The 27,954-nt window shown below is 39.2% G+C and overlaps 1 protein-coding gene, 1 long non-coding RNA gene and 1 pseudogene across 5 annotated transcripts in view; 1 reads left to right on the plus strand and 2 right to left on the minus strand.

Moving 5' to 3' along the window:
- Positions 1–873: 873 nt before the first annotated feature.
- Positions 874–2,796, minus strand: LOC102732619 (large ribosomal subunit protein uL24 pseudogene; annotated as a pseudogene).
- A 7,673-nt stretch (positions 2,797–10,469) lies between these two features.
- LOC115944636 (uncharacterized) overlaps positions 10,470–27,954 on the minus strand; it is a 63,678-nt gene continuing 46,193 nt past the window's right edge. The window contains exon 4 of the long non-coding RNA XR_014147372.1: positions 10,470–10,747. This is a non-coding gene — a long non-coding RNA (uncharacterized LOC115944636). The remainder of the gene's footprint in view (positions 10,748–27,954) is intronic.
- The window catches only part of STX11 (syntaxin 11), a 42,263-nt gene continuing 25,576 nt past the window's right edge, over positions 11,268–27,954 (plus strand). The window contains exons 1-2 of one of the 4 annotated variants that reach the window (XM_081827451.1): positions 11,268–11,432; positions 11,566–11,746. In XM_081827451.1, coding sequence (XP_081683577.1) covers positions 11,680–11,746 — 67 coding nt within the window. In that variant the 5' untranslated portion in view covers positions 11,268–11,432; positions 11,566–11,679. Of the gene's footprint in view, positions 11,433–11,565; positions 11,747–20,436; positions 20,461–20,517; positions 20,858–27,954 lie in introns of those variants that run through there. The other 3 variants (XM_081827450.1, XM_081827453.1, XM_081827452.1) reach the window with 3 other exon arrangements.

Genomic DNA, 27,954 nt, shown 5'->3' on the forward strand with positions numbered 1-27,954 from the left:
ACATAGGTGCCCTATTTATCTTGACTTTCAGATAACGAAGCAAGCAGAGGGAGGTGAAGCAAATTGGCCCAGATCACCCAGCCACTATGGGCAGAGCCAGGCTCTGAGCCCAGATGGTCTTACTCTTAATCTCTGCATTGTATTGCACTGCAGCCTAGGCCTTCATCGGGTCCCTTAGATGCATTCCTGTTCACCTGAAATCTCCTTCCAGAGCAGGAGCCATCTGTACCAGTAGGGTGCCCAGTACTATGATTGCTCAGCAAAGTTTATTGTATGATTGATAGAATGAATGAAGGAAGGAGGAATGAAAGAATGAGTATACAAATGTGTTCTGAGTAGTTGGAAAAAGAAGAGACTCTTTTAGAATAGGTGGGGTAGGAAGAAAAGGTTCCATCAAGAAGCCTTGAACAATGGTAGAATTTCAGTAGGCAGAGATAAAGAAAAGGGAATTTCAGGTGGAAAAATTATATAAATTTGGAGACATTGGAAAGCCTAGAGATACATTCAGAGACTAGCAACTTGCACCAATTGGCAGAGGCTTGGGCTACATGAATGAAGGCAATGCAAGGATAGGTCTGATCTGGTTAACTTGAGGTTAGTTTGCTGAATTTTTTTTTACCTTAATAGTTTTTTTTTTTTTTTAGATTTTATTTATTTATTTGAGAGAGAGAGATAGCAAGTGAGAGCACAAGTGGAGGGCAGGGACAGGGTGAAGGAGAAACAGACTCCCCGCTGAGCAGGGAGCCTAATGTGGGGCTCGATCCCAGGACCCTGGGATCATGATCTGAGCTGAAGGTAGATACTTAACCGACTGAGCCACCCAGGTGCCCCTCATCCTAATAGTTCTTATTTAAAGTCGTATATAAGATTACTTTATTCCTGCATCTTCTCAATTGTTTCTTCTGATATTTGCCCTTTTTCTTTCCTACTTGGTGAAATTTGGCTTTATATTCAAGGATCTTTTCATGGCCGTTGTCCACTTGTAGTCTAGTGATAACCACCTTGCTAGGGTGAATGGCCACACAGACAGTTGTGCCATTTGCCTTCTCTCACTGTACTCACTCAATGTAGATGACAGATTTCTTCCTGTAAACCTGGATGACTTTACCAATTTGCTGACCTTTATAGTGTTCTTGTACAACCTGTACATCATCATCCTCTTGGATGGGCATGGATCAAACATTGTACTTCTGTCTCAGCTCTTTGGAAAGAGGGGAAGACATAATCTTCCTGTGAATGTGGTAAGGCGCATTGAAATGCCTTCCATGGTTCTTGCTCTGGTCAAAAGTCACAAAGGGATTGAACTTCATTTTGGCCACTGGTGCTTCAGCAAAAGGAAAGAAGTGCTGAATGTTTTAAATAGCAGGCTGAAGGAATTACTACTTAAGGAAATGGACACCTCTGGAGAAGTATAAAAGATTTAAGAGGATGAAAATCTTGGGACTGTGCTTTCAGGAAACTAAATGAGCAGTAATTGTCAGAAATTCAGAGCAGGGGCTGCTGCCCTAAAATGAATGAATACCTGGATGAGTCTTAGGAAGTCTGCGAATCCCTGAAAGACACACAGAATTTTGTATTTGTGTATGTACACATTTCTGTTGAGACTGTCTACAACCTCTCAATGATTTTCAAAAATTGTGATCCCCTGCCCCAAACAGGACTGCCCCAAGGCAAGCATCCAAATAGATGCCACCATTCCATATATCTAAATATCTTAAGATTATAAATGAAGTTAAATTGTTAAATAAAATAGGTTCTTCATCCTATCTTGGCAAATATAACCTCATACTATATAGTATAGTAATGATATTCAAATTTTACTTTGAATTTACTTTTATCAAAAATGTAAATTAATGTAAATGTTCAAAACCTCAAAATATTAAACAATATATTATTAGAAATTATCTATTAAAACTAAAAAGCAATTAAAATAAGAATGAGATACTACTACACACCTATTAGAATGACTAAAATCCAAAACAACACCACCAAATACTGGTGAGGATGTGGAGAAACAGAAGCTCTCATTTACTGCTGGTAGGAATGTAAAATGGTACAGCCACTTTGGAAGACAGTTGGACAGTTTCTAAAAAACTAAACATACTGTTAACGTATGATCTGGCAATCCCGCCTTTCAGTTAGTGAGTGGATAAACAAACTGAGCATATCCAAACAATGGTATATTATTCAACAACAAAAAAGAAATGAGCTATCAACCCACAAAAAGACACAGAGGAAGTTTAAATGTACATTATCTAGTGGAAGAAGCCATTCTAAAAAAATACATACTGTACAATTCCAACTATATGACATTTTGGAAAAGGCAAGACTGTAGAGACAATAAAAAGATCAGTGGGTTACCAAGGGTAGGGGAGGCAGGATGAATAGATGGAACACAGGAATTTTTTTAAGCAGTGAAACTATTTAGCATGATACATGTGGATACATTTGTCAAAACCCAATTCAAGAAAAATCACACACACACACACACACACACACATGCATGCACACTCCAGAGAATGTACAATACAAAGAGTGAATCCTAATACAAACCACGGACTTTAGTTAATAATGTATCAACTGTGGCTCATCAATTGTAACAAATGTACTCCACTAATGAAAAAGGAAGTTTGGTGGGGGTTGGTACTCTGTAGTTTCTACTCAATATTTCTTGTAAATATAAAACTGCCCTCCAAAATAAAGTTTATTAATTTAAAAATTAAAAGGAAAAATACAAATTATAATGAATATAAAAACTTGAGAATTGTTTAAATAGACCAGAATTGTATTAATTTATTAATTTGTGTATTTGGAAGCTGATATTGGTACATAAACCTAAGATTATTTCTTCCTGATTAATTGATCTCTTTACATTATGAAATTACTTTATCACTACTATTTCTGCTCTACAATGCATTTTTTTTTAAAGATTATATTTATTTATTTATTTAATTGACAAAGAGAGAGAGACAATGAGAGAGGGAACACAAGCGGGGAGGGAGTGGGAGAGGGAGAACAGGCTCCCCGCTGAGCAGGGAGCCTGATGTGGGGCTTGATCCCAGGACCCCGGAATCATGACCTGAGCCGAAGGCAGTCGCTTAACCAACTGAGCCACCCAGGCGCCCCTCTGAAATGTATTTTGTCTGACATTAATGGAACCACTCTTGCTTTCTTTTGATTTGTGTAGCATGCTGTATCTTTTTCCCATTCTTTTGCTTTTACTCTGTTTCTCTTGACATTTAATAAGTGATTTTCTTGTAGGCAGCATATTGTACTTTGATTTTTATCCAATCTGACCATCTCTGCCTTTTAATTGGAATGATTAGACCACTTACATTTAATGTGATTATTATGTATTAGATTGAAATCTAACCTTGCTATTTGTTTTCTGTTTTCTCCATCTTTGTTCTCCTTTCCCTCTTTTTCTGCTTTCTTTTGGATCAATTGAGCATTTTAATGATTCCATTTTTTTCTCTTTTGCTGGCATGTTAGTTATTTTGTCATTTTAGTTGCTTTAGGTTTATAGTATCCTTCATTCATGTATCTCAGTTTACTTTTGAGGGATATTATACCACTTTACAAATAGTTTAAGAACCAATTTTAAGGTTCTATTATTGTCATACATTATTATTAACATATTTTATAAATCCCACAGTACATTTTTATTATTTTTGTTTAAACAGTTAATTATCTTTTAAAGATATTTAATATTAAGAAAAAATCTTGTATATTTATTTATGTAGTTACCATTTCTGGTATTCTCCAGTTTTCTGTTTGTAGATTTCCATATTTCCATCTAACATCATTTTCTTTTTGCCTGAAAGGTTTCCTTTTACATATCTTATAGTCTGCTGATAATAAATTCTTCCAGTTTTTATATGTCTGAGAAAATCTTTATTTCACCTTCATTTGTGAAAGATACATTCACTGGATATACAATGATAGGTTGACAGGTTTTTCCCTTAATATTTTTTCTTTTAGTCTTCCATTGTTTCCCTCTTATATTATTTCTGATGTGAAATTTCTTATTATACTCATCTTTTTATCTTTTTTCCTCTCTACATAATGTGTTTTTTCCCCCTGGCTGTTTTTAAGATATTCTCTTTATCACTGGTTTTGAGTAATTTAGTTATGATATGCTTTGGTATACTTCATGTTTCTTGTGCTTGGGTTCACTGAGCTTCTTGGATCTGTGGGTTTATAGGTTACATCAAATCTGGAAAAGTTTTGGACATTATTTCTTCAAATATTTTTTCTATCTCTCTTTTCCTTTAGGGGACTCCAATTGTGTGTGTGTGTGTGTGTGTGTGTGTGTGTATTGAGTTTTCCTACTCTTAAAGAGTAGGAAGAGTAGATTATGTATTATACCTTGTTGGGTGCTAGGTGTTTTTGAATTCCCATAAGTGTTCTTAAACTTTGTTAAATTACTTGGAAACAGTTTGATCCTACTGAGACAAAAATTTTCTGACCACTTCTTCCAGTAAATTATGAGGCTTTTCAGTCTGGTTTGTGAAAATAGGCACCATTTCTGGCCTTGTGTAAGCAGCAGTTACTGCTTCCTCCAATCCTTTTACCTGGTTTTGTCCCCAGCCCCAGGTAGTTTTCTGACATGCATTAACTGATAAATCCTCTGCTGAATACTCCAGGGGGATCTTGTACAAATCTGCTGGGATGTCTCTATATTCAACTCTCTCTCCCCAATACTCTATCCTGTGAACTTTAGTCAGCTTGGTCTTCCTGGACATTCAGATTCATCTCCTCAACTCAGGAAATCTGCCTGGCTTCTTCTCTGTGCCATGTGCTGGAAACTCTTTCAAAGCAGCAAGCTGGGACAAGCAGGGCTTACCTTGTGTGTTTTCCACATCTTGGGGATCACAGTCCTTCATTATTTAATGTTTAATATCTTGAAAATTGGTATTTATATATTTTGTCTCTACTTGTTATTCAGTTGGGAGGGTAAATCTGGTCCCTGTTACTCCATCATGTTTGGAAGCAGAAGTCAATGTATAAGTATTAACTAAATAGTAGAGCAGTATCTAGGCTCATTTTCTTCAGTCGGGGGCAGAAAAATGACTGTTAATAACCAGGACTTACAGTGCAATTCCACTAGTTGCTGGATTTATTATAAACTTTTAGAATTGGAAAGATATACAAAAATTATCTGGTCTAAAAGGATATAATGCCTGGGAATAGTCTAGGGTAGAAAGCATTAGAATGAAGGATTATACTGACCATGACCTAATAAATATTTCAGTTTAAGGATTAACTATTCTAGAGACTTTTGTACAGACCCAACATTTGCCATAATAAAGAGTTTAAAAAGTTATCCAATCCAAAGAAAAAAAACAAAACAAAAATTATCCAATCCAACTTGGATAATTTTAGTTAGGAAAACCTATGTGGCTGTGTTGGGGCTAGCATGATGATGATGATGATCACTACACTCAGCAAAGTACTTTCTCATTTCATCCTGCACAAAACAAAGAAATAAAAGAAGCAATGAGTGTTTGCAGAAAGGAGAGTAGGTATGATTTATTGTGATGGAAATTTGTGGTTGTTGCAAATAAAGCTGAAAAGTGATGATGATGATGATGATTATAACAGCTTACTACTTTCTAGGCACTATTATAAGTAGTTTGCATGAGTTATCTCATTAAATTCTCATAATTTCCATATATAAGATAGTCTGCAATTCATATTTTTTCACATTTTGACATTTCTGAGGTCAGGATGGCTCTTTGACTGTTGGTATAGTACAGTTACTGTCAATCTGGATAGTTTAGTATTTTCAGAGAGAGTGTACCTTTGTTTCAGCCAGTTGTCTGGTGTCATAATTAAACTAGTCCACTGTAATCTATCTGAGGCCTTTTGCCCCACACAGGTAATATGAATTCAGACTTCAAATTTCCATGACTATGAACTGCATACAATTCTCAGGGGAGATTTAACCCCCCTACATCTAGTGTCAAATTGAGATACAAGTAGGACCAGGAATAAGATAAGATGGTGGGCCTGCAATGAAGAGTTGACGAAGGATAAAAATTGGTATGACTAGAAGCGGATTTTAAAAGCAATTTCTATCAACATATTTTTTTCCACTATACCTGATTAGCATCTTAGTTCTCTATGGAAGTAGCAACAGTAAAATAGGCCATATTAAACAGGACTATCTTGAAAATTTTTTTTCCAATTCCAAATGGAGCTTTATATTGTGTTTGCTCTAAATTTATTTATTCTTCTCTTCCAGATGACTATAAATGCAAAGTAGAGCTTATTTTGACACTTTCAACAATGGATAGATCATCCACACAGAAAATCAATACGGAAACATTGGACTTATACTATGTATTAGAACAGACGGACTTAACAGACATTTAGAGAATATTCCATCCAACAGTAGCAGAATGCACATTTTCTCAAATGCACATGGAATGTTCTCCAGGATATATCATTTGTTAGGTCACAAAACATCTCTTAGTAAATTTAAAAATATTAAAATCATATTAAGTATCTTTTTCAACCATAATGCTATAAAACTAGAAATCAGTTACAAGAAAACTGGAAAATTCACAACTACGTGGAGAGCAAACAACATGCTACTGAACAACCAATATGTTAAAGAAGAAATCAAAAGAGAATGAAAAATTTCTTGAGACAAATGAATATGGAAGCACAACCTACCAAAACAAATGGGATGGAGCAAAAGCAGTTCTAAGAGGGAAGTCCATAGCAATAAATGTCTACATAATGAAAAAAAAAAAACCCACTAAATAAACAACTTTACACCACAAAGAAATAGGAAAGGAAGAACAAACTAAGCCTAAAGTTAGCAGAAGGAGGAAAATAACAAAGATGAGAGTGGAAATAAAGGAAGTCGAGATTATAAAGACAATTGAAAAGATCAATGAAAGTAAGAGGTTTTTTGGAAAAAGTAAGCAAAATTGATAAACCTTTATCTAAACTTACCAAGAAGAAAAGAAAGAAGACCCAAATAAATAAAGTTAGAAACAAAGGAGGAGATGTTACAACTGATACCACAGAAATACAAAGGATCATGAGAGACTAAAACAAATAATTATATGCCAACAAATTGGACCACCTAGAAGAAATGGAAAATTCCTAGAAACATACAACCTACCAAGACTAAATCATGAGAAATACCAAATGTGAACAGACCCCTTACTAATAAAGTAATTAAATCAGTAATAAAAACCCTCCCAACAAACAAAAGTCCAAGACCAAATGGCTTCACTGGTGAATTCTACTGAATATTTTAAGAATGAGTACCTGGGGTGCCTGGGTGGCTCAGTCAGTTAAGCTCCTGACTTCAGCTCAGGTCATGATCCCAGGGTCCTGGGAATGAGTCCCGCATTGGACTCCCTGCTCAGCGGGGAGCCTGCTTCTCCCTCTCCTGCTCTTCCTGCCTGTGCTCTCTCCCTCTGTGTCAAATAAATAAATAAAATCTTAAAAAAAAAAAATGAGTGCCAGTCCTCAAACTCTTCCAAAACAATAGAAGAGGACAGAGCACTTTCGAACTCATTTTACAAGGTCAGCATTACGCTGATACCAAATCCAATCAAGGACAACTACAAGAAAACAAAATTACAGGCCAATATCCCTGATGAACATAGATGCAAAAATCCTCAACAAAATATTAGCAAACTAAATTCAACAATATATTAAAAAGATTGTACACCATGATCAAGTGGGATTTATTTCAGGGATGCAAGAATGGTTCAACATCCGCAAATCAATCAATGCAATACACCACATTAACAAAGTGAAGGATAAAAATCTCGCAATCATCTCAATAGATGCAGAAAAAGCATCTGACAAGGTTCAACATAGATTCATGATAAAATCTTGTAATAAACCAGATATAGAGTGAACACACTTTAACATAATAAAGGCTACATATGACAAGCCCACAGCTGTCATCATGCTCAATGGTGAAAAGCTGAAAGCTTTTCTTCTAAGATCAGGAACAAGACAAAGATGCCCACTCTTGTCACTTTTATTTAACTTAGTATTAGAAGTTCTAGCCAGAGCAGTTAGGCAGGAAAAAGAAATAAAGAAATAAAATAAAAGCCATCCAAATCAAAAAGGAAGACATAAAAATTTCTCTATTTGCAGATTACACATAATAGATAGAAAACCCTAAAAACTACCGCCAAAATTTTTAGAATAAAAAAATTCAGGGTACCTGGGTGGCTCAGTTGGTTAAGCAACTGCCTTCGGCTCAGGTCATGATCCTGGAGTCCCTGAATCGAGTCCCGCATCGGGCTCCCTGCTCGGCGGGGAGCCTGCTTCTCCCTCTGGCCCTCCCCCTTCTCATGTGCTCTCTCTCTCTCATTCTCTCTGTCTCAAATAAATAAATAAAATCTTTAAAAAAAAATTCAGTGAAGTTGAAGGATACGAAATCAATATACAAAAATCAGTTGTGTTTCTATACCATGACAATGAACTATCAGTAAGAGAAATTAAGTAAATAATCTACTTACAATTGCATCAAAATGAATAATATACAAAGAATAAATTTAACTGAGGAGGAGAAAGACCTATACACTGAGAATTATAAGACTTTGATGAAAGAAATTGAAGAAGACAAAAATAAATGGAAAAATTCTGTGTTAGAAAAATTAATATTGTTAAAATATCCATATTACCCAAAGCAGTTTTATAAGGATTCAATACAATCCCTATCAAAATTCCAATGGCATTTTTTCAAAGGAATAGTATGGTATTGGCATAAATACAGACACATAAATCAATGGAACATAATAAAGAGCCCAGAAATAAATCCATGCATATGTGGTCAATTAGTTTTCCATAAAGAAGCCAATAATATACAATGGATAAAAGATGGTCTCTTCAATAAATGGTGTTGGGAAAACTGGACAGTCAAATACAAAAGAATGAAATTGGACCTCTGTCTTATACCATACACAAAAATCAACTCAAAATGGATTAAATACTTGAATGTAAAACATAAAACCATAAAACTCCTAGAAGAAAACATAGGGGGTAAGGTCCTTGACATCAATCTTGGCAGTGATTTTTTGGGGGGGAGGGACTTGACACCAAAAGCAAAGATAATAAAAACAAAATAAACAAGTGAAACTACATCAAATAAAAAGCTTTTGCATAGGAAACTATCAACAAAAAGAAAAGGCAACCTACCAAATGGGAGAACATATTTATAAATCATGTATCTTACAAGGGGTTAATGTCCAAGACATATAAAGAACTCATACAACTCAATAACAAAAACAAAAACAAAACAAATCATTTAAAAAATGGGCAGAGGAACTGAACAGACATTTCTCCAAAGAAGACATACAAATGGCCAACAGGTATATGAAAAAGTGCTCAGCATCACTAATCATCAGGGAAATGTAAATCAAAAGAACAATGAGATATCACCTTCCACCTGTTAGAGTGGCTGCCATAAAAAAGACAAGAGATACAAAGTTGGAAAGGATATGAAAAAAAGGGACACCCTGTGCATCATTGGTGGGAATGTAAATTGGTGCAGCACGTATGGAAAACAGTATGAAAACTCCTCCAAAAATTATGGGGCGCCTGGGTGGCTCAGCCAGTTAAGCATCTGCCTTCGGCTCAGGTCATGATCCCAGGGTCCTGGGATCAAGACCCGAGTGGCTCCCTGCTCAGCAGGGAGCCTGCTTCTCCCTCTCCCTCTGCTGCTCCCCCTGCTTGTGCTTTCTCTCTCTCTCAAATAAATAAATTCTTTAAAAAAAGAAAGAAAATTCCTCAAAAAATTCAAAATGGAACTACCATATGATCTAGCAATCCCACTTCTGGGTATAAATCCAAAGGAAATGAAAATAGGATAGTGAAGAGATATCTGCACTCCCATGTGCCTTGCAGCATTATTCACAATAGCCAAGATACAGAAACAACCAAAGTGCCCATCAATGGATGAATGGATAAAGAAGATGTGGTGTATATATACAATGGGATATTATTCAGCCATGAGAAAGAAGGAAATCTTGCCATTGGTGACAACATGGATGGACCTTATGGGCATTATGCTAAGTTAAATCAGCCAGACAGAGAAAGGCAAATACTGCGTGGTACTCTTACATGTGAAAACTTAAAAAAACAACAACAAAAAAGTCAAACTCACGGAAACAGAGAGTAGAAAAGTGGTTTCCAAGGGCTAGGGGTTGAGAGAAATAGGGAAAGGTTGGTAAAAGGGTACAAACTTTCAGTTATGAGATGAATAAGGTTTGAGGATTTAATGTAAAACACGGTGACTATAATTAATAACACTGTAAGTTTATATAATTGAAATTTACTAAGAGAATAGAACTTTTTGCTTCATCAAAACAACATAAATCAATGCTGTTCATTTTAATATTATAATTTTATACTTTTAATATGTAGATTTGTTCAAATTTTTTAAAGTTTTTTATTTTAATTCCAGTATAGTTAACATACAATGTTATATTAGTTTCAGGTGTACTACAGTATAGTGATTCAACAGTTCTGTACATTACTCAGTGCTCATCACAGTAAGTGTACTCTTAATCCCCTTCACCTATTTCACCCATCCCTCCACCCACCTCCTCTCTGGTAACCATTAGTTTGTTCTCTATAGTTAAGAGTCTAGGGGTACCTGGGGGGGTTCAGTCGGTTAAATGTCTGACTTTTGATCTCAGCTCCAGTCTTGATCTCAGGGTCGTGAGTTAAAGCCCGGTGTTGGGCTCCACACCGGGTGTGGAGCCTACTTAAAAAAAAAAAAAAAAGTTAAAGCATCTGTTTCTTGGTTTGTCACCTCTTTTTTTTTCCTTTGTTCGTTTGTTTCTTAAATTCTACATATGGTGTTTGAATTTTATAGTTTTCTAATGAGTCTGTAACCATAAGGAATTTATACCATATTTATGTAAGTAACATTGTATTTATATTATATTCAAGTAATTTGTCAACACTGAGTGTCATATATTTTTTTCCTTGAAGAGGGGTCTACTCACTACTTAAGTTGGAGACAAGATGTCCTAGGACCATGAAAAAAATAAGGCATGAATAGATTATATACAGCACCCACATTTGCATTGTAGTGAATCATGAATTCCAGTTTGCCTGGGGGCATTTGTTTTGTAAAAGTTTCTTTGTGACTAGGGATGTAGAATTGTGGCAAAAGTTCCTGTTTCATAATTGACTATGCCCATCACCAACTTGTAGAAAATAGGGTTTAAAGAAATCAGCTAGAGTGGCCTGCTTTCAACATTGAGACTTAGTGATGCGAGGCCCCGTCAGCTCCTACCAAAGATTCCTATTCACGCTCTGGGCCCATAAGTAAGGTAAGGAGCTGCGGACTGAGAGGAACATCTATCAGCTTCCCCAAGGTCTCATCAACAAGATCATCATCCCAAGAGCAGGCACCTGCAAGAAGACTGTCCCCTGAATCTGTGAGTTTACTGCTGAGACTTCAATCTGTTTTCACTGTGTCACTTTTAGTAAGCTCATCTTTAAAACGTATTCATCATTTGAAACCTGTTTGTTTTTTGCGGTACCAATATTGTACTTTTAAATTTTCCTTAGGGTCATGGAAGGACGCTGGCCATGGTCCATGCACTCACAGAAATTATGAACCATTTCTAAGGAAGGACTCAGTCCTTTTGAAGATTGTGTTAAAGGGAAAAGTAAGATAAAGTCATGGAGCTGCAAGAAAAGGATGAAATGGATGAAGAAAAAGAGAAGAAAATCATGTCTCAGCCCCAAAGTAAGGCTTTTTGGTGTAGAAATACATAGTTTCTAAATGAGTGGCACAAATTCATCTAAATGAACAAAATATGGATTATAAAAATGTTTAGTCTGTGAAAATTATGCTTGTTGAGAACAAATTTAATTATTCTGATTCAAAGGCTCATGATGAAACCATTACTTTATTATTAAAAGGCTTGGCTTATTTGTTAGATTCTATTTATGCTTTTCTGTTTCACTTTTATCAGTTCCGCAGGACAGGGCGATGGTGCAAAAAGGGGTTTACAAGAAGTGAGTATTGAGAAAGTCTCATCTTAAAATAGTTTTGCAACTTGTTATGCAAAATCACAGATGCAGAAAAATCATTAAGAGCCGTTAAGCAGATCAATTATACTATCTCTAGACCTGATATTTTTTAGCTCATTCTCTTTCACAGAGAGTGTTCTATTTGTATGCATACAACAGCCGTACATGCTCACCTTCAAGCCTCTTGCAAGTATGCCAATTTATCAGAGGGAAGTTTTCACTTAATTGCAATTTGGGTTAAAATAAAAATACAGCCATGTCACTTTAGGAATTGTAGGCAGGAATAAGATTTAACTAATACCAAAACAGTACATTTTCACCGCTAATTTTCTATTCCTCCTTGTGTACCATGTACAGAAAAATAAGCTTACTGCACAATAATAAATTTGTTTTTCTATGAGTTATTGTTGCATTCTTTTCTTTCTTTCTTTCTTTTTAGTAATTTTTCTAAGCTTATTTAGATTTAGACATCATTCTTTGAGTGTAGGTAACAGGATAAGAGAAATCATTTGCTTCAGATAGTCCTTATTTTTTGGTTCTTCTGTGATCTTTAATGCTGTTCTTGGATTCTTAATTGGTGGTTAAGAACATGGACTTTTGTGTTAGATACGAGGATTTGAATCTAGGATCCTTTGCTTGCTGGTGTTGGGACAGTGGACAGGAGATTTTAAGGCTCATTTCCTCCTCTGTCAAATGGGGTTGAGTTGTACATGCCTTATAAATTTGTAATGAGAATTAAACAATATACAAAAGTGTTAGCATAGTGGTTGCCACATTGTAACTGAGCAATAAGTATCAGTTATCTTTATTTTATTTTTAAAAAATATTTTATTATTTATTTGTTAGAGGGAGAGAGAGCATAAACAGGGGAAGCGGCAGGCAGAGGGAGAAGCAGGCTTCCCATGGAGCAAGGAGCCCAATGCGGAACTCGATCCCAGGACCCTGGGATCATGACCTGAGCCGAAGGCAGATGCTTAACTGATTGAGCCACCCAGGTATCCCTAGTTATCTTTAATATAGGTATTAGCATTATGGGGTTTATGTATTTTTAAATGAGCTGATGTCTGCTAATAATTGTATACATTTACTAAATATTGAGCTTCAAAGGGTGTCTTAATCCATGTAGGCTATATGCTATAGCAAAATTACTCTAGACTTTATGGCTTATAGATAGCAGAAGTTTATCTGTCATAGTTCTGGAGGCTGGGAAGTCCTAAGATCAAGGTGCCAACAGATTTGGTATCTGGTGAGACCCTAATTCCTGGTTCATAGATAGCTGTCTACTTGCTGTGTTCTCACATGATGAAGGGGAAAGAGAGCTCTCTGGGGCCTCTTTTATAAGAACATAAATTCCATTCTTGAGGGCTCCATCCTCATGATGTAATCACCTCCCAAGGCCCCACCTCCTAATATCAACACATTGGGGATTAGGTTACAACATATGAATTTTTGGCAGACACAAACATTCAGTGTATAGGAAAAGGTTAGAAACTGTGTTCTCTGGTAAACTGTGTATATTGAGTAATGATGGTTTGTTTGCAGTACTGAGGTACAGATTTTCTCACATTTAGAAGTAATGTACAGCTTATTAGATATTAAGATATTTAATATCTTAAACATAACCTATTTATTTTATAGTCTTCTTTATATATTTCCATAAATAATATTTTATGTAGAGAAGCTATATGCAAGAAGATTTGCCTATGAATTAGAATATTTTTCTAGTCTGAGTGTACTGGAGAAAAATTTATATTATATGACATACAACATGGTTTCTTCATAAAGCTAACCGGTAGATTGCGATAAGGAGATGCTAATACTATCAGGGAACATTTTTGTAAGGTCTGTAGGTATAAAATTTTCAGAGCAGGGATTTAGACACTACGGTATAGCTGATTAAGGATGGCTGTTCAAGGTCCCAACATGAAACAGATGGCACATTCAAATTAGAATAATTCGATGAAGGTTTATAAATAAAGGTAATATTATAAAGGTATAGGCAGAGTGGGAACCATAGGGACTCCCAGGAGGTCATACTCCAGGCCTGAGAACCATGAGTAAGGAGAGGTAATCAGAACCAGGAAGGAGAGGGAATCATACAGAACAGACCATCTTAGAGGAACAGTGACCTTCTGTTGAGGAACACAGATAGCCCTCTGCTTGGAATAAATTCCCCGAGCTCATTCTGCTCTCCTGCTAGATTTCCCTACTGGCTAAGCCCAACAGGATTGCCTGTTGCAATCATCCATTAAGATCAACCATCCAGGGTAGCAGCAGAATGGAGGGAGGTAGAAAGTAAATTTGAAGGGGCAAACAGAAGGTGTCCGCACACATGCTGACATTATTGAAACCTAGAATTTGTTCTTGTTATTATATTCATCGGTGGCCAGTGTTTATAAAAGAGTTGAAGCTTTATAAACATGTACTAGACAAGATCCTTACAGGAATTAAGTTTTAAGCTATTTTTTGAACAATGAGAGAAAAGAACATGGCTTAAAATCCCTGTTTTGTTAAAAAAAAAAACAAACAGTGCTAGATCCATATTCCTAAATCTCATTACACCTGGATGCCACCCTCTAAAATGTTATCTCAGTGCCCTGAGCTCCCAAGTTCTGCTCAGTGCTTACTTTTGTCATTCATTCACTCATCATTCAACAAATATTTATTGAGAGTCTCTAATATCCTAGGTATCGTGTTAGGCTTTGGGTATAAAGTAGTAAGTAGAAACCTAATTTCCAATCTGAATCTAAAAATATTTTTTTGAAACCAATGGTTTAATAAAGAACTGTTTTGAGTGATATAGAGAAAGGCTTATCTAGTTTAGCAAATCTGTGTTCATAAAGGTAATCATCGAGAGCAATAGAACCACATAATCACTGAAAGTCCAAATCTAATATTTAAACATAAAAATTTGAGACCTTGTGTGGCAGCCATTTATGTATTAAGGGCCATAGAATTTTTAGGTAGCATATTTCCTCCCTCCTGAAAGAAAGACCTTTATCTTAAATTTTAAGCTGTCCAACTCTGGAAAAGCTTATCCAAATATGATTTGTGAGACAAAGCACAGGGCCCTCGCAGGATCTAGAAAGCACTGCCCAATATAGTAACCAAAGAACTGGTAATGTTCACAGCAGTGTTCTAGTCTGCACACTCCGATACAGTGGACACTAATAACCACCAGTTACGGTGGCTGTTGTGCACTGAAAATGTCACTGAGCTGAGGAAGTGAATTTAAAATTTTGCTTAATCTTAATTGATTTAAATTTAAATAGCTACCTGTGGCTACAATAGTGGACAGTGCGAATCTAGAACAAGATGTGCAAGATGGGGCTTGCTGATTCATTTAATCTTATTTCCCTTTTCAACAGGGTTAACAACAGCTGTTCGTTCACTCATACCACATCAGGTGCCTAGCAGCGTGTTAGGTAGAGAGGAAATCAGAGCTAGGTTATAAGAAATAACAAGTGTCGGCAAGGAGGTGGAGACATCAGAGCTCTTGTGTGTTGCTAGTATAAATGTAAGACGGTGCAGCTTCTGTGAAAAATGTGTGATGATACCACAAAAAAATTACACAGAGAATTACCGTATGATCCAGCAATCCCACTTCTGGGTATACACACCAGAAAAATGAAAGCAATGACTGAAAAAGAAATATTATTCAGGCTTTAAAAGGAAAAAGATTCGGACACACATGCTATAACATAGATAAACCTTGAAGCCATTATGCCGAGTGAAACAAGCCAGTTACAAAAGGATACATATTGTTCCATTCTACTTATACAAATGTCTAGACTAGTCAAATTCACAGAGACAGAACATAGAGTGGTGGCTGCCAGGGGCTGGGGAGTGGGGGATTGGAGAATTAAGTGTTTAATGGGTACAGAGTTGTCAGTTGGGGATAGCTAAAAAATTCTAGAAATGGATGGCGAGGATTGCATAACAATGTGAATGTACTTATGGAGCTGAACTTTACATTTTAAAATTGTGACAATGGTAAGTTTTACGTCACATATATTGTATCACACACAAAAAAGACAGGTTAAACTAATATGTCCTCAAGGAGTTTGCAAACTAGCATGGCAAAGAGAAATGATGGTTGGTGGTTACTACATGGTGTGGGGTAAAAAATGACTATTTACTGAGGGTGATGGAGGAGTTGTACTTGAGAGGGGTGGCTGGGTTAGATGACCCTCCAATCCTGAGATTCAGTGGGTTTATGAGCGCTTCAAATTTGGGATGGCAGTAGGATACAAGATGGTGTATACAGAGGACAAGACTTCATTTCATGTAGCAGATATCCCCCTCTCCAAGCGCTTGTCCTGCTTTATCTGGTTTTACCCTAAAGTCCTCATCCATACTCATGGTTCAAAAAATCCAGACTGGAGGTGAGAGCCAATCTCTCCAGAAAAAATGTATAAAACATAGGGAGACCAACCTGGGAGCCTAGACGGGGGTGGGCACATCAATTGCAGAAAGCCCAGGTCAGTCTAGACTTTGTCATTATGAACATCTTCAGCCCTTCATCATCTAAGTCTCAAAGATCCTACTCTCTGATAACCAACTTGCTTTTTTCCAACTGAATCTCTCTAATCCCCCACTGCACAATTCCTTGACATCCTGGGGCCTCCAATCCATTAACCTAACACCTTTTCACTTTCCTCAACACCATCATTTATGTCCTCTTTTCTCTCCTTCCTTGGTTTAAATGCCATGGTCCTTCCTTATAATCATTCCCTTGCATAGATGCTCCATGCTCTTGTCCCTCTCTCCTCCAACATATTCAGCTGTCAACTCCAAACTCTGGTTGTATCTGGACCTCTGTCTAGCATTATTTGTACCCAAATAGGCAAATGAGGCTGGTGAGAATACACAACTATACCAACTGGCCTCCCTTTGTATCTTGGTCCCTGACTTCAAATGAACCCTTAGTGTTATCCAGCAATCTGACTATATTTTCAGAGTCTATTTACTCTCTCACTGTCCCTGGATGATATTTCATACTTTCTATCCTCTTCTCAAACTTCCTCTCTTTCCACTGATAACCTTGCTTCTTCTCTGACAAAACATTTTTCTGCCTCCACATTAACCAGCATCTGTGCCCATATGTTCTGCCTCCCCTCCAGCTATCAGAAAAGAATTCTATTTTCTCTATCTTCTCCAATTTAACCCCAACATTCCTTTTGTGCGTTGGATCCCACCCCTGCTCATCTACTCAAGAACATTGCTACAGCAATGATCTTCACTCCTCTGCATCCTCACTTTTTCCTTCTCTTTTGGCTCATGGCCATGAGCATACAAACAGGCATATCTTCCAATTAAAAATAAAAATCTCTCTCTTGACCATATATTTCTTCCAGCTATTCATCTTCCTGATCTCTGACCTTTGGAGTGCTCCAGGGCTCAGACTTAACTATCTAAATTCTATCTGCACATCACCTATATGCTAAGGACTCCCAATTAATAGCATTATCCCAGACTCATCTATCTAAATGGCTTCTTGACAACTCCAAACTTCAAGTGTCCAAAATGGAACTCTTAATCCCCAGCAACCCTTCCCTCCCCTCCCCCAACCCCACAACTTGCTTCTCAAGCTGTCTTCCCTGCTTAGCGTAAGGAAGCTCTTTTCTTCTAATTGCTCCAAGTAAAAACCTTGACTCATCCTGATTCCCTTTACTCTCTCATGTCCTACATCCAATTAATCAGCCAGTCCTGTCAGCTTCTCCTTGGGAATATATCCAGAACCTGCCCACTTCTTACCAGCTCTAGGGTTTTGAATCAGTGAGGGTTGTCGGAGAGACAGAACCAGGTATATATGAATGAAACATATATATTATGGAGGCTGAGAATTTCTACGATCTGTAGTCGGCAAGATGGAGACCCAGGAAAATTGGTGGTATAATTCCTGTCTGAGTCCAAAGGCCTGAGAAGCAGGAGAGTAAATGGTGTAACTTTCAGTTTGAGGCCAAGTCTGAAGGCAGGAAAAAATTGATGTCCCAGTTCAAAGATAGGCCCAGAGAGGGGCGCCTGGGTGGCTCAGTTGTTAAGTGTCTGCCTTTGGCTCGGGTCATGACCCCAGGGTCCTGGGATCAAGCCCTGCATCGAGCCCTGCATCGAGCCCTGCATCGAGCCCTGCATCGAGCCCTGCATTGGGCTTCTGCTCGGCGGGAAGCCTGCTTCTCCCTCTCCCACTCCCCCTGCTTGTGTTCCCTCTCTTGCTGTGTCTCTCTCTGTCAAATAAATAAATAAAATCTTAAAAAAAAAAAAAAAAGGCCCAGAGAGGACAAATTCTCCCTTTTCCAGGGAGAATTGTTCTATTCCATTGTTCTATTCAGGCCTTCAACAGATTGGATGAGGCCCACCCATACTGAGGAGGGCAATTTACTTTACTTATTCTATAGATTCAATCAATAATGGTGTAGAGGAGATAAATCTCCCCTGCAGAAGAATTTGTAAAATTGGCCTTCTTCCATCCTCTCCCCTAATTTGTCAACACAACAGAAAAAAAAAAAAAAAGCCATATCAGGTCACTCCTCTACTGAAAATTCTTCGATGTCTTCCTTTCTCAATCAGGGTAAAATATTAAGACTATCTTGACCACCTAGGCCCTACATACACTGTTCTCCACTCCTAGCTCCACCACCCATTGCCTTTCCCCCACTCATTCTGTTCTACCCACACTGATACTATTCTTAGAAGCCGAGCATGCTCTTGCCTCAGGGCCTTTATACCTGCAGATCTCTCTGCTGGAAATGGTCATAACCCAAATATCCACACTGTTTCCTCCCTCAAACTGTTTTCTTATCTTAGAGACCTTTGAAATAAACCCCCCTTTTTTTTTGTTTTTAGTTTATTATAACACCCCTCATCTCTCTTATTTTGCTTAACTTTTAAAATAAACTTCATTTTTTAGGACAGTTTTAATTTACAGAAAAATTGCAAGGATAGTATAAAGCGTTCTCATAAATGTTGTTCCCATTTTCCCCTATTACTACCATCGTACAATTAGTATGGCACATCATCATAACTAATGAACCAATCTTGATACTATACTGCTAATGAAAGTCCATACTTTATTGAGAGTTTCTTAGTTTTTGAAAAAGATTTATTTATTTATTTATTTGAGAGAGAGAGAGCAAGAGCACGAGCATGAGTGGGGGCGGGGGAGGGGTATAGGGAGAGGGACAATCTCAAGCAGACTCCCCACTGAGTGGGGAGCCCTCTAACGTTCGATCTCACAACCCTGATATCATGATCTGAAAGGAAATCAAGAGACTGACTCTTAACTGAATCAGCCACCTAGGTAAACCCTCCTTAGTTTTTACCTACTGGCCTTTTTCTGTTGCAGGATCCCATTCAGGATACCACAAACATTTAAGTGTAATGTCTCCTTAGGCTCCTCAAGGCTGTGGCAGTTTTTCAGACTTTCCTTGTTTTTGATGACATTGACAGCTTAGAGAAGTATTGGTGGGGTATTTTGTAGGATGTCCCTCTGCTGGAATTTGTCTGATGTTTCTCTTATGATAAGCTGGGGTTATGGGCCTGGGGAGGAAGGCCACAGAGGTAAAGTGACATTTTCATCACATATCAAGAGTGTATACTATCAATATGATTTATGACTGTTAATGTTGACCTTGATCATTTGGCCAAGATCGTGTTTTTTAGGTGTCTCCATTGTGAAGTTACTCTTTTTCCCCCTTTCCATACCTTACGTTTTGGGATTAGTCACTTTGAGCAAGGAGTGGGAAGTTGTGCTTCACATAAATTTTTACAAGTTCTTCTGCATCTCCTCTCCACCTATTCATTCAACTACTTATATCATTAGGAACTCATGGATTTTCTTTTTACTTTGATTGCAGTCTACTACCACTATTTATTTTGTTGCTCAAATTGTTCTAGCTTCAGCCATTGGGAACTCTTTCTGTTGGCTTCTGCATTTCTCTGAAAATTCCCCATCAATGAAGGCTTTTTTTTTTTTTTTTAGCATTTCCTAACTTTTGAGCCTCAGTCTTATTTTTCAAGATACTTACCACCAGTCCGCGTAATATACCCTTAATCCGTTTATCTTTCCGCACTGGAATGCCAGGTCTTCGAGGGCAGGGTCTTGGAGCTATTTTTATCCAGGGTAGTATCCTCAGTCCTTGAGTGGACACTCAGTTGGTACTAAATGAATGAATGTACCCGGCTGGGGCTCAGGGCTACTTGAGAGGGGTGAGTCGGAGGGGGCTCTGGCAAGACCGTGCTCAGCCTCCCTGCCCGCCTCCTGGCGGGTCCCATCAGGTGCAGGGCCGGCCCCAGCCTCTCGCACTCACACCCACACTCAGAACCGGCTGCACGGGTCCGGCCGGCAAACGTCACCAGCGCCAGGGGGATTCCCGGGGAAAGTCCGATGCCTCCGGCCCCCCTCTCCGTGCGGGGGTGGGGGAGCGGGTGAGGTGCCTCGGCCAGCACGCAGAGAGGGCCTGTGGGCGCCCATGAGAGGGGAGGCGGCTGGAGCTGACCCGCAGGGGCGCACGGACTCCGGGCGGGGCGGGGACCGACGCGCCGGCGGCCGGCGCAGTCGTCCCGGGGCGGGGCCTGCTCCCCCAGCTGCGGACGCTGCAGACGCTGCAGACACCAGGGGCTGGGCCGGCGGCGTCCAGATGCGGCGGCGGCGGCGCGGAGCTCGGGCGGCTGAGGAAGAGCCCAGTCCCGGCCGCGGGAGGCGCCGGGAGCCTCGCCGCCAGGAGTCGCGCGACAGGTTTCCTTCCTTCTCACGACTCCCAGCGTAGGACCGGCGCCCGCGCAGGACAGGGCTTCCCGGTTCGCGCGCTCGGTCCTGTTCCTGGTTCGTTTTTTCCCTTTGTACCTCTTTGTCTCTCCTTAACTGGCCCAGGAGCGAGGATGCGCCCCGCTAGGCTGTGCGCGGAGAGCCGCGGGGGGACGCCGGGGTGGCCTCGCTGGCTGGGCTTCGAGGGATGTCTTTGGGGGGATCTCGGGTCTGGCCGCGGTGCTCACGCCGCCGCCTCGCGCCTCAGCGAACTCGGCCCTGGGTTTCTCATGTACAGCGAGTGACTTTTTTTTTCTCTCAGTGGGCAAGGGACTACGCATTTAGGGCTGCATTGAAATTACTTCGGGTTCCTGTTGATAGGCTTCCCTTTACAAAGTGTGCACCTAAGACTACTTTGGTTTTAAGTCGAGAGGCTGAAGTTCTTTTGAATTACCGGGGACATTACTTCGGTGCGATCGCCTGTTCACTTCCGATTTTATTTTTATTAATTAATTTATTTACTTATCAACTTATTTATTTATGAGAGAGTGAGCGGGGGTAGGGGCGGGGGGGCAGAGAGAGAGAGAGAGAATCTCAAGCAGGCTCCACGCTCAGCGCAGAGCCCAAGAGGGGGCTTGATCTCAGGACACTGAGATCATGACTTGAGCCAAAATCAAGAGTCTGCCGCTTAACCAACTGAGCCACCCAGGTGCTGTTCACTCCCTATTTTAGGTTGCACTTTCTCAAAAACACCAGAATGGGTACTTCTTGACTTGAACTTGACAATATGACTCAGGAGCCAGGAAATACGGAGAAATTGATATTGCCTTGAGCTAGTTCCTTCCAAGCCCACATAAAAAAGACTTTCTTTTTAGAAGAATGAAGACAAGAAATAGTGGCAAGGTGACTGCCAGGGCCACACAGCCCTGAGAGGGAATTCTAGACTCCTCTGACAGTAGTTGAGATGTGTATTACTTCCTGTGGTTCTCATGCACTTGTTGAAGCCGTTTCTCAGCAAAGGGAGGAGTTGTTATTTCCACACGGGTATCCAAAAATGACTCACAGGGCTGCTCTTTTAATTGTGAGACTTTGTTAATGAACTTTTGAAAAGTGAGGTTCACTCTGGGTGTGTGTAAAGTAAGACTAAGATATAAAGTGCGTGGTATAGGGGGCTGGTGGTATAGGAAGTAACAGTTTAAGTTTTCAGTTTCCTAAAGCACCTGATGGTACAGCCTACCAGCTAGGGTCACTAGGCTGATGTAAGATAACCATTCAAATCATGTGCTTTGCTGCAGAGGCCCAAGAGAAAATTAAGTTCATTGTTCAGTAACCAAGTGTTACTACTTTCACTGGTATGGTATGGTAGAAATATGTCATTTTACATAGTGATTGAATGTCACTCTCTGAATCCAAATATTTTGGACAGTTTGTCTTTAGTAAATTAGTGCCACATGAAAATATTTGAAGATGGTGGATACCTGTTGGAGGTGAGATATTAACATATTTAAGCTGATAGGTCCCATTGCAGCTGGGTAGTGGCTCTTGGGAAAGGACTGTGCACTGTCTCAACACACAGTAGAGAAGGGGACAGCATCTCTGTTGGAGCTGAGTTGAGCTGAGGTCAGCCCAGCAAACAGTTACCAGGCACCTTCTTTGTGCCACGCTTTTCACAGAGGTCTGGTTATACAATCGTAAATAAGACAGGATGCTGCTGAAAAGGGCCATAAACACTAGTGTGGAAGGTTGGAAAATCCAATGAAGGAGATGGGCACTTTGACAAATCTGTGTCCACAGAAGAGCTTCTGTCATGATATATTTCTGCAGATCTGGGATTTTGAATGAACTATGTCATCATTGCTGGAAGAATGAGGAAAGTTTTGAGTTTGATCATCTACTTGTCTTTGTAGATAGCCTGTTGTGCTTATTCAGTAAGCATTTCATTCAATGAGTGATTTAACAATGTATTAATTAGAAAGGAATGATTCTTAAAGTGTTTGAGTTAACCATATTTCATATTATTTATAACCATGTAAAAAGAAACTGAGTCTGTTATTACCCCTAGACAGTTGCAGGCACTTAGAGTTACTAACCTTTTAAAAACAGAGTGGCTAGTTAATGGCCTATAACTTTATAACACCATATTGAAACAACTTTCTGATTATTGTTTTTTTATAGTTCAAATCAACCTTTTCCAACACATCATAGCTGTACAAGTCAAAATGACTAAATCTACTGTGTCACAGTTTATTGTTGAGATTGACATCTGCTGAGGTACTTTTGGACTTGATGCCAAAATATATTCAGTTTCTACAGTTCCATAAGGTATTCCAACTAGTGGGGGAAACAATGCTAAACTTGAGACAACTCATTCTCAATTTCCATATTTCATTTCTCCCTCAAGGGCGTCAAAGTTACTTTTTCTATGAGAAAGAAATGATTGACTGTGTTCTTCATCATTGTATTCCCTGACCTTGGTAGAGGCATTACTCATGGCAGGTGTTAGGAAGTATTTATTGATTAAATAATGAGCCTCAATGTAAGAGGGGGAGCTGTCGGGCAGATGGAGGGATAGTAGACCCAGCGGAAGGATCAGCGCTGTACTGTTAGGGAACTCCAGCCTGGTCAGTATGGGCACGGGGTGAGGGCTAGGGAGACAGACTGGGCCACATTACAAAGTCCCATGTGCCATGTTGGACCTGTGACTTTTTATCCCATAGAAGACTTCAGCAGGTGAATGATATTGCCAGATATGTGTTTTGGAAAGACAATTTAGAATCAAGATGGAGAATAGATTGGATGAGCACAACACCAGCCTTATGGGAGACACACAGGAGATTACTGTAATATTTGAGAAGAGAAATTGGAGAAGGCTTGAGTCAGGCAGTGATAGTGAGGAGTGGAAAAGAGGGAAGGAGCTGACATGTCTAATAGGCAGAACTTGGCCACATCTTTAGGGGTGGGCAGTGAGGGAGAGGAAGGAGTTTAGGATGACTCCTACATTCCTAGTTAATGACTAGGATGGGAACCTAAATAGAAGAATAGGTTTGTGCTAAAGGACCATGAGGCCCTTATACAGTGCTTGGCACATAATCAGTGCTCATTAAAATTTTTGAATGAATAATAATAGCTAAAATGTATAGAGTGCTTATTAGTGCCAGGCACTATTCTAGGCTCATTATGTGACTTCAGTCTTCTACTTCTCATTGCATCCCTGTGAGTTAGGTACTACAATTGACTGCTTTTGACAGGTGAAGTAAGCGTAATGTTAGTAACTGATAGAGCTAGCAATTGATCCCATGCACTTGGTTCCAGAGCTTACATTCTGAACCACATTGCTTTGACATGGTATCTCTAAGAATGAATGAATAAATGAATGAATGAATGAGTGAGTGAATGAATAAGTGAATGAATGAATGAATGAATGAATGAAGTCTCAGACACTGTGGTATACTCAAATTGGAGTCATTGTCTTGATGCCAACAATTCTTTCTCGTCCAGGGATGGCCCAATATATAAGATGGGCCCTCAGTGGCCCTATTGTGCTGCATGGCATCACTTCCCCTACCTTCACCCCTAGATATATTTGGTTGATCTAAGAATAAGCCTAGAAACTTCCCTTATCTTTACATCCCACCCTGAAGTATTTAATCAGTTGCTCCTCACAGTCTGGGGAAAGCAGCTTTTTCTGCCCGAGTGTCCTGTCTCCACGCTTTAATAAAACCACCATTTTGAACTAAAACAAAACAAAACAAACAAACAACAACAACAAAACAGAAGGAATAAGCCTAGAATAATCAGAAAATTTCTCCTGGGAATTTGAAACACTTTTATGGAGACTCACTCTGGCTGTGAGTTTCCAGAACTTCAACAAATGTGTCTTTAGAGCTGCCTAGATTACCACTCTCCCCAAACGCTGAATGTTCACTGCTTTGCATTTCTTGGATGTAGTCAATGATCTGTTGCAGAAATCTGTAGTATCCCTCTTGTGGGGAAACAGAGAGGTTGGCCAGGGGATATTAATCTACAGAGCAGGGTCCAATGGTAGAAGAATTGCTAACAAATTCAGGCAGGTGCATAACTCCAAATCTTACACTCCCGGTTTGTGATCTACCTTCTGGGGCCTGTTTTCTTCTGGTTTTACCCCGAAGCAGGTCTTGCCTCTAACTTCCAGAATCTTACTAAGTGAAGCTGGCCCGCAGTGTCCCCTGTTTTCTTGATTATAACTAGGCAAAATGACTCAGATTTCTAGGGGTTGGGACCTATTTTCTATTTTTAGTATCCAGATAGATTCTTTTGGTCCCAATAAAGGTATTTTTGACAAACAAGCCAAGCTCCCCACTTCCCCCCAAAATCTGGCCTCATCTCTTCACTGTTCTCATTATTTCATGAGTTAGATTAAGATTTTGGTATTTGTTCAGCAAGCGGGGTCTAATTATCTTTTTCTCAAAAACCTCTACTTTGAACTATTTAAGGATTATAAATACTGAATTGATGTTCTACCTAAACTGAATCAGCAAACTCATCTTAAGGTTGAAGTTTTAAAATATTTTCTCCATGCATGAAGGAAATGTTTCATTCAGGATCTCTTCAGGCTTAACAGGAAAATAAGGTATTTATAGCTTCCCCCTATATGGGGAGACACTATATGGGGAGACATGTCTTTCCACTATATGGAAGACACGAAGCCTTCTGGAATGATCCAACCCACATGATCACCCCTTGTTCTGAATTCCTGTATGCCTATCTGTAATTCATTCAGTACTCAAATAATAAGAAAGGGAAGGATTTTGGTTAATATTTCATGTGGGTTTGTCTTGCCTCTTCTTTTTAACTGTGGTTTCTCTGAGAGCAGAGAATCACTGAAGTTGGGGGCTTTCATAAGTCTCTCAGCTTCCTTCCAGTTATAATCATTCTGTGACTCTTGCTGATAATAAAGCCATCTGTCAGATTAAGTCGTTCATTAGCCACTCCTTCTGAGTCTGTGAATACCAGACATTATTTGTATATCTCATTTAAGTTCTTGGTAAGGCTCAGTAATTTGGTAATTTTTAATATAAAGCATAGTTTTAGAATTGATAATTTCCACTTATTCTTCTTGAACTAACTCAGTGTTTTCAACTTGATTTGTGTATTGTGTTTTTTTTTTTTCTTTTCTTTTTAGTAGATACAGTATCAAGGTAATCCAGAAAATACTTAGTTGCCTGGAAAAGTATTCCTCATTTTATATACTTGTTTCTCTGTTCAAAGATGTAAAAGATATTCCATTACTCATTGCGTAACTTATTGGGTAAAAATGTGAATTCTGACTTTACAGAGGAGTGGAAATTGCTCTGTTGCTGTCTTCATATGGAAACAGAGTGAACAAATATTGTTCTGTCTTCTCTTTCAGTTTCAGGATTGTGGTAGAGCACATCTGACCTCCTGGCTTTATTTCTAATTTTTTTTATTTTGTGCCTAGCTGTATTGATTAGTAACACAAATCTGTTGATTTGAGAAAGTAGCATACATTGTGTAACCTGAATGGTATCATATTGGTAGATATCCTACGTCCTTCGTCCTTCTTCCTTGATTACTGCACGGTAAACCAGGATATAGAGATGTTAGATGATAGTATGATGTAGCTCTTCTTTAGTTACAGAGTACTCTCATATATGTTTTCTCTTTTAATTCTCATAAAACCTGGCAAAACAGAAATGGTAAGTATTATTGTTGTTGTCGTCTGTATTTGAATTCTATACTTGAGGAAGGACACACTTGGAGAAATTAAGTGACCACTGGATTACCCAAGAAGTCAGGTACAGAGGCCCACTACACTGTGCTGTCAGTGCTTGACTGAAAAAGGCAAGTTCAGCAACTTCGGTCACATTCCCTGCAAATAGACTGTGAGGTTTGCATCCAGGAGGTTTATCAGAAGATGCTGTGGGAACAGCACTTGTCAGGGAGAGAGAGCCTCAGGATTATGCAGAGGGAGAGACTGAACTTCAGTGCATGTACAATGGGGGCCTCAATAGGAGGAAACTTTGGAACAGGAGTGGCCCTTCAGAATTGTTCCGCAAGCAGGGGAGCTAGTCATCTGCATTCCCTGCATTGACAAGTCACTGGATATGGGCTACACCCAGGCATGAGGTGCAGTCTTGGACTAAGCAGCTTCCTTCAGTCAAAGGCAATTCCTGGAGCTCTGAGCCTTCAGTAGCCAACATTTCTGGCACTTGGGGGAATTGAGAGCCTTGGTCCTGAAGGGGATCAGAATATCACATCATCCACAACCATTGTATGGAGGAAAGCATTCTCCTCTGCTGCAGCCTTGTTTGTGTCTTTCCGACCCAGACTTTTGCCCTGCTGAGTGGAGCCCAGAAAGTTGGCATTTTTTCCAAGGCCCTTAAGGATTTAGAATAGCTGACCAGATAGCAAGAAAACAAAGTAGGCTTAATCCTAGGAAGATGAGGAGCAGAAGGGGAACCCAGTGAGGGAAGGCTGGGATGAGTGGCGTGTAGGTGCCTCATAGAAAACTAACTTCTGATCCCACGGCTAGCAAAAAGCCCTTGGCTGTCCAGACCCAGAACAAAAGTGTAATGCATACTGGCCTTTGCTGTGATTCTGGGCTTTACCATTGTTGAATGGCAAACAATTTTGTGATATTAACCTACATTCTCTCTCTTTTCTCCCTTCTTCCCTCTCTCATCTTTCTACACCTTTGAAAAGCCCCAGACCAGTCCAGTGACTCTCAATATGTAGCCTGTAGATTATAATCATCAGAATTACTTGGGATCTTTAAAAACAACCCCCCAAACCAAACAACAACAACAAAGAAAACAGAAAGTCCAGGCCCACATTTGATATCTATTGAAACAGAATCTTTAAGAGTGGAGCCTATGAACTGATATTTTCAAAAAATTTTCTACAGATGACTTTTATACATGCTATATTTTGAGAACCACTGACCTAAGCTGTTATGCTTTTGATGGTGACCAAGCCTAGTGGGATTCTTCAAATAAGAAGTTATGAAAACTGTGGAACAACAGAGGAACACATGAGCCTTAATTCCAGCAGGTTTGTTAGAACAGCATTTACCCCTTGTCTTTCATAGCATATCTCTGGTGTGGCCATGAAATACTGTCCCGAAGTCCTTGGCTGGTTTTGCCCCAGATTGCTGGAAAGAGAGAGGGATGAGTCTG

The sequence above is a fragment of the Leptonychotes weddellii genome, chromosome 8, assembly GCF_054177405.1.
Source record: "Leptonychotes weddellii isolate Sample4059 chromosome 8, ASM5417740v2, whole genome shotgun sequence".
NCBI classification, from domain to species: Eukaryota; Metazoa; Chordata; class Mammalia; order Carnivora; family Phocidae; genus Leptonychotes; species Leptonychotes weddellii.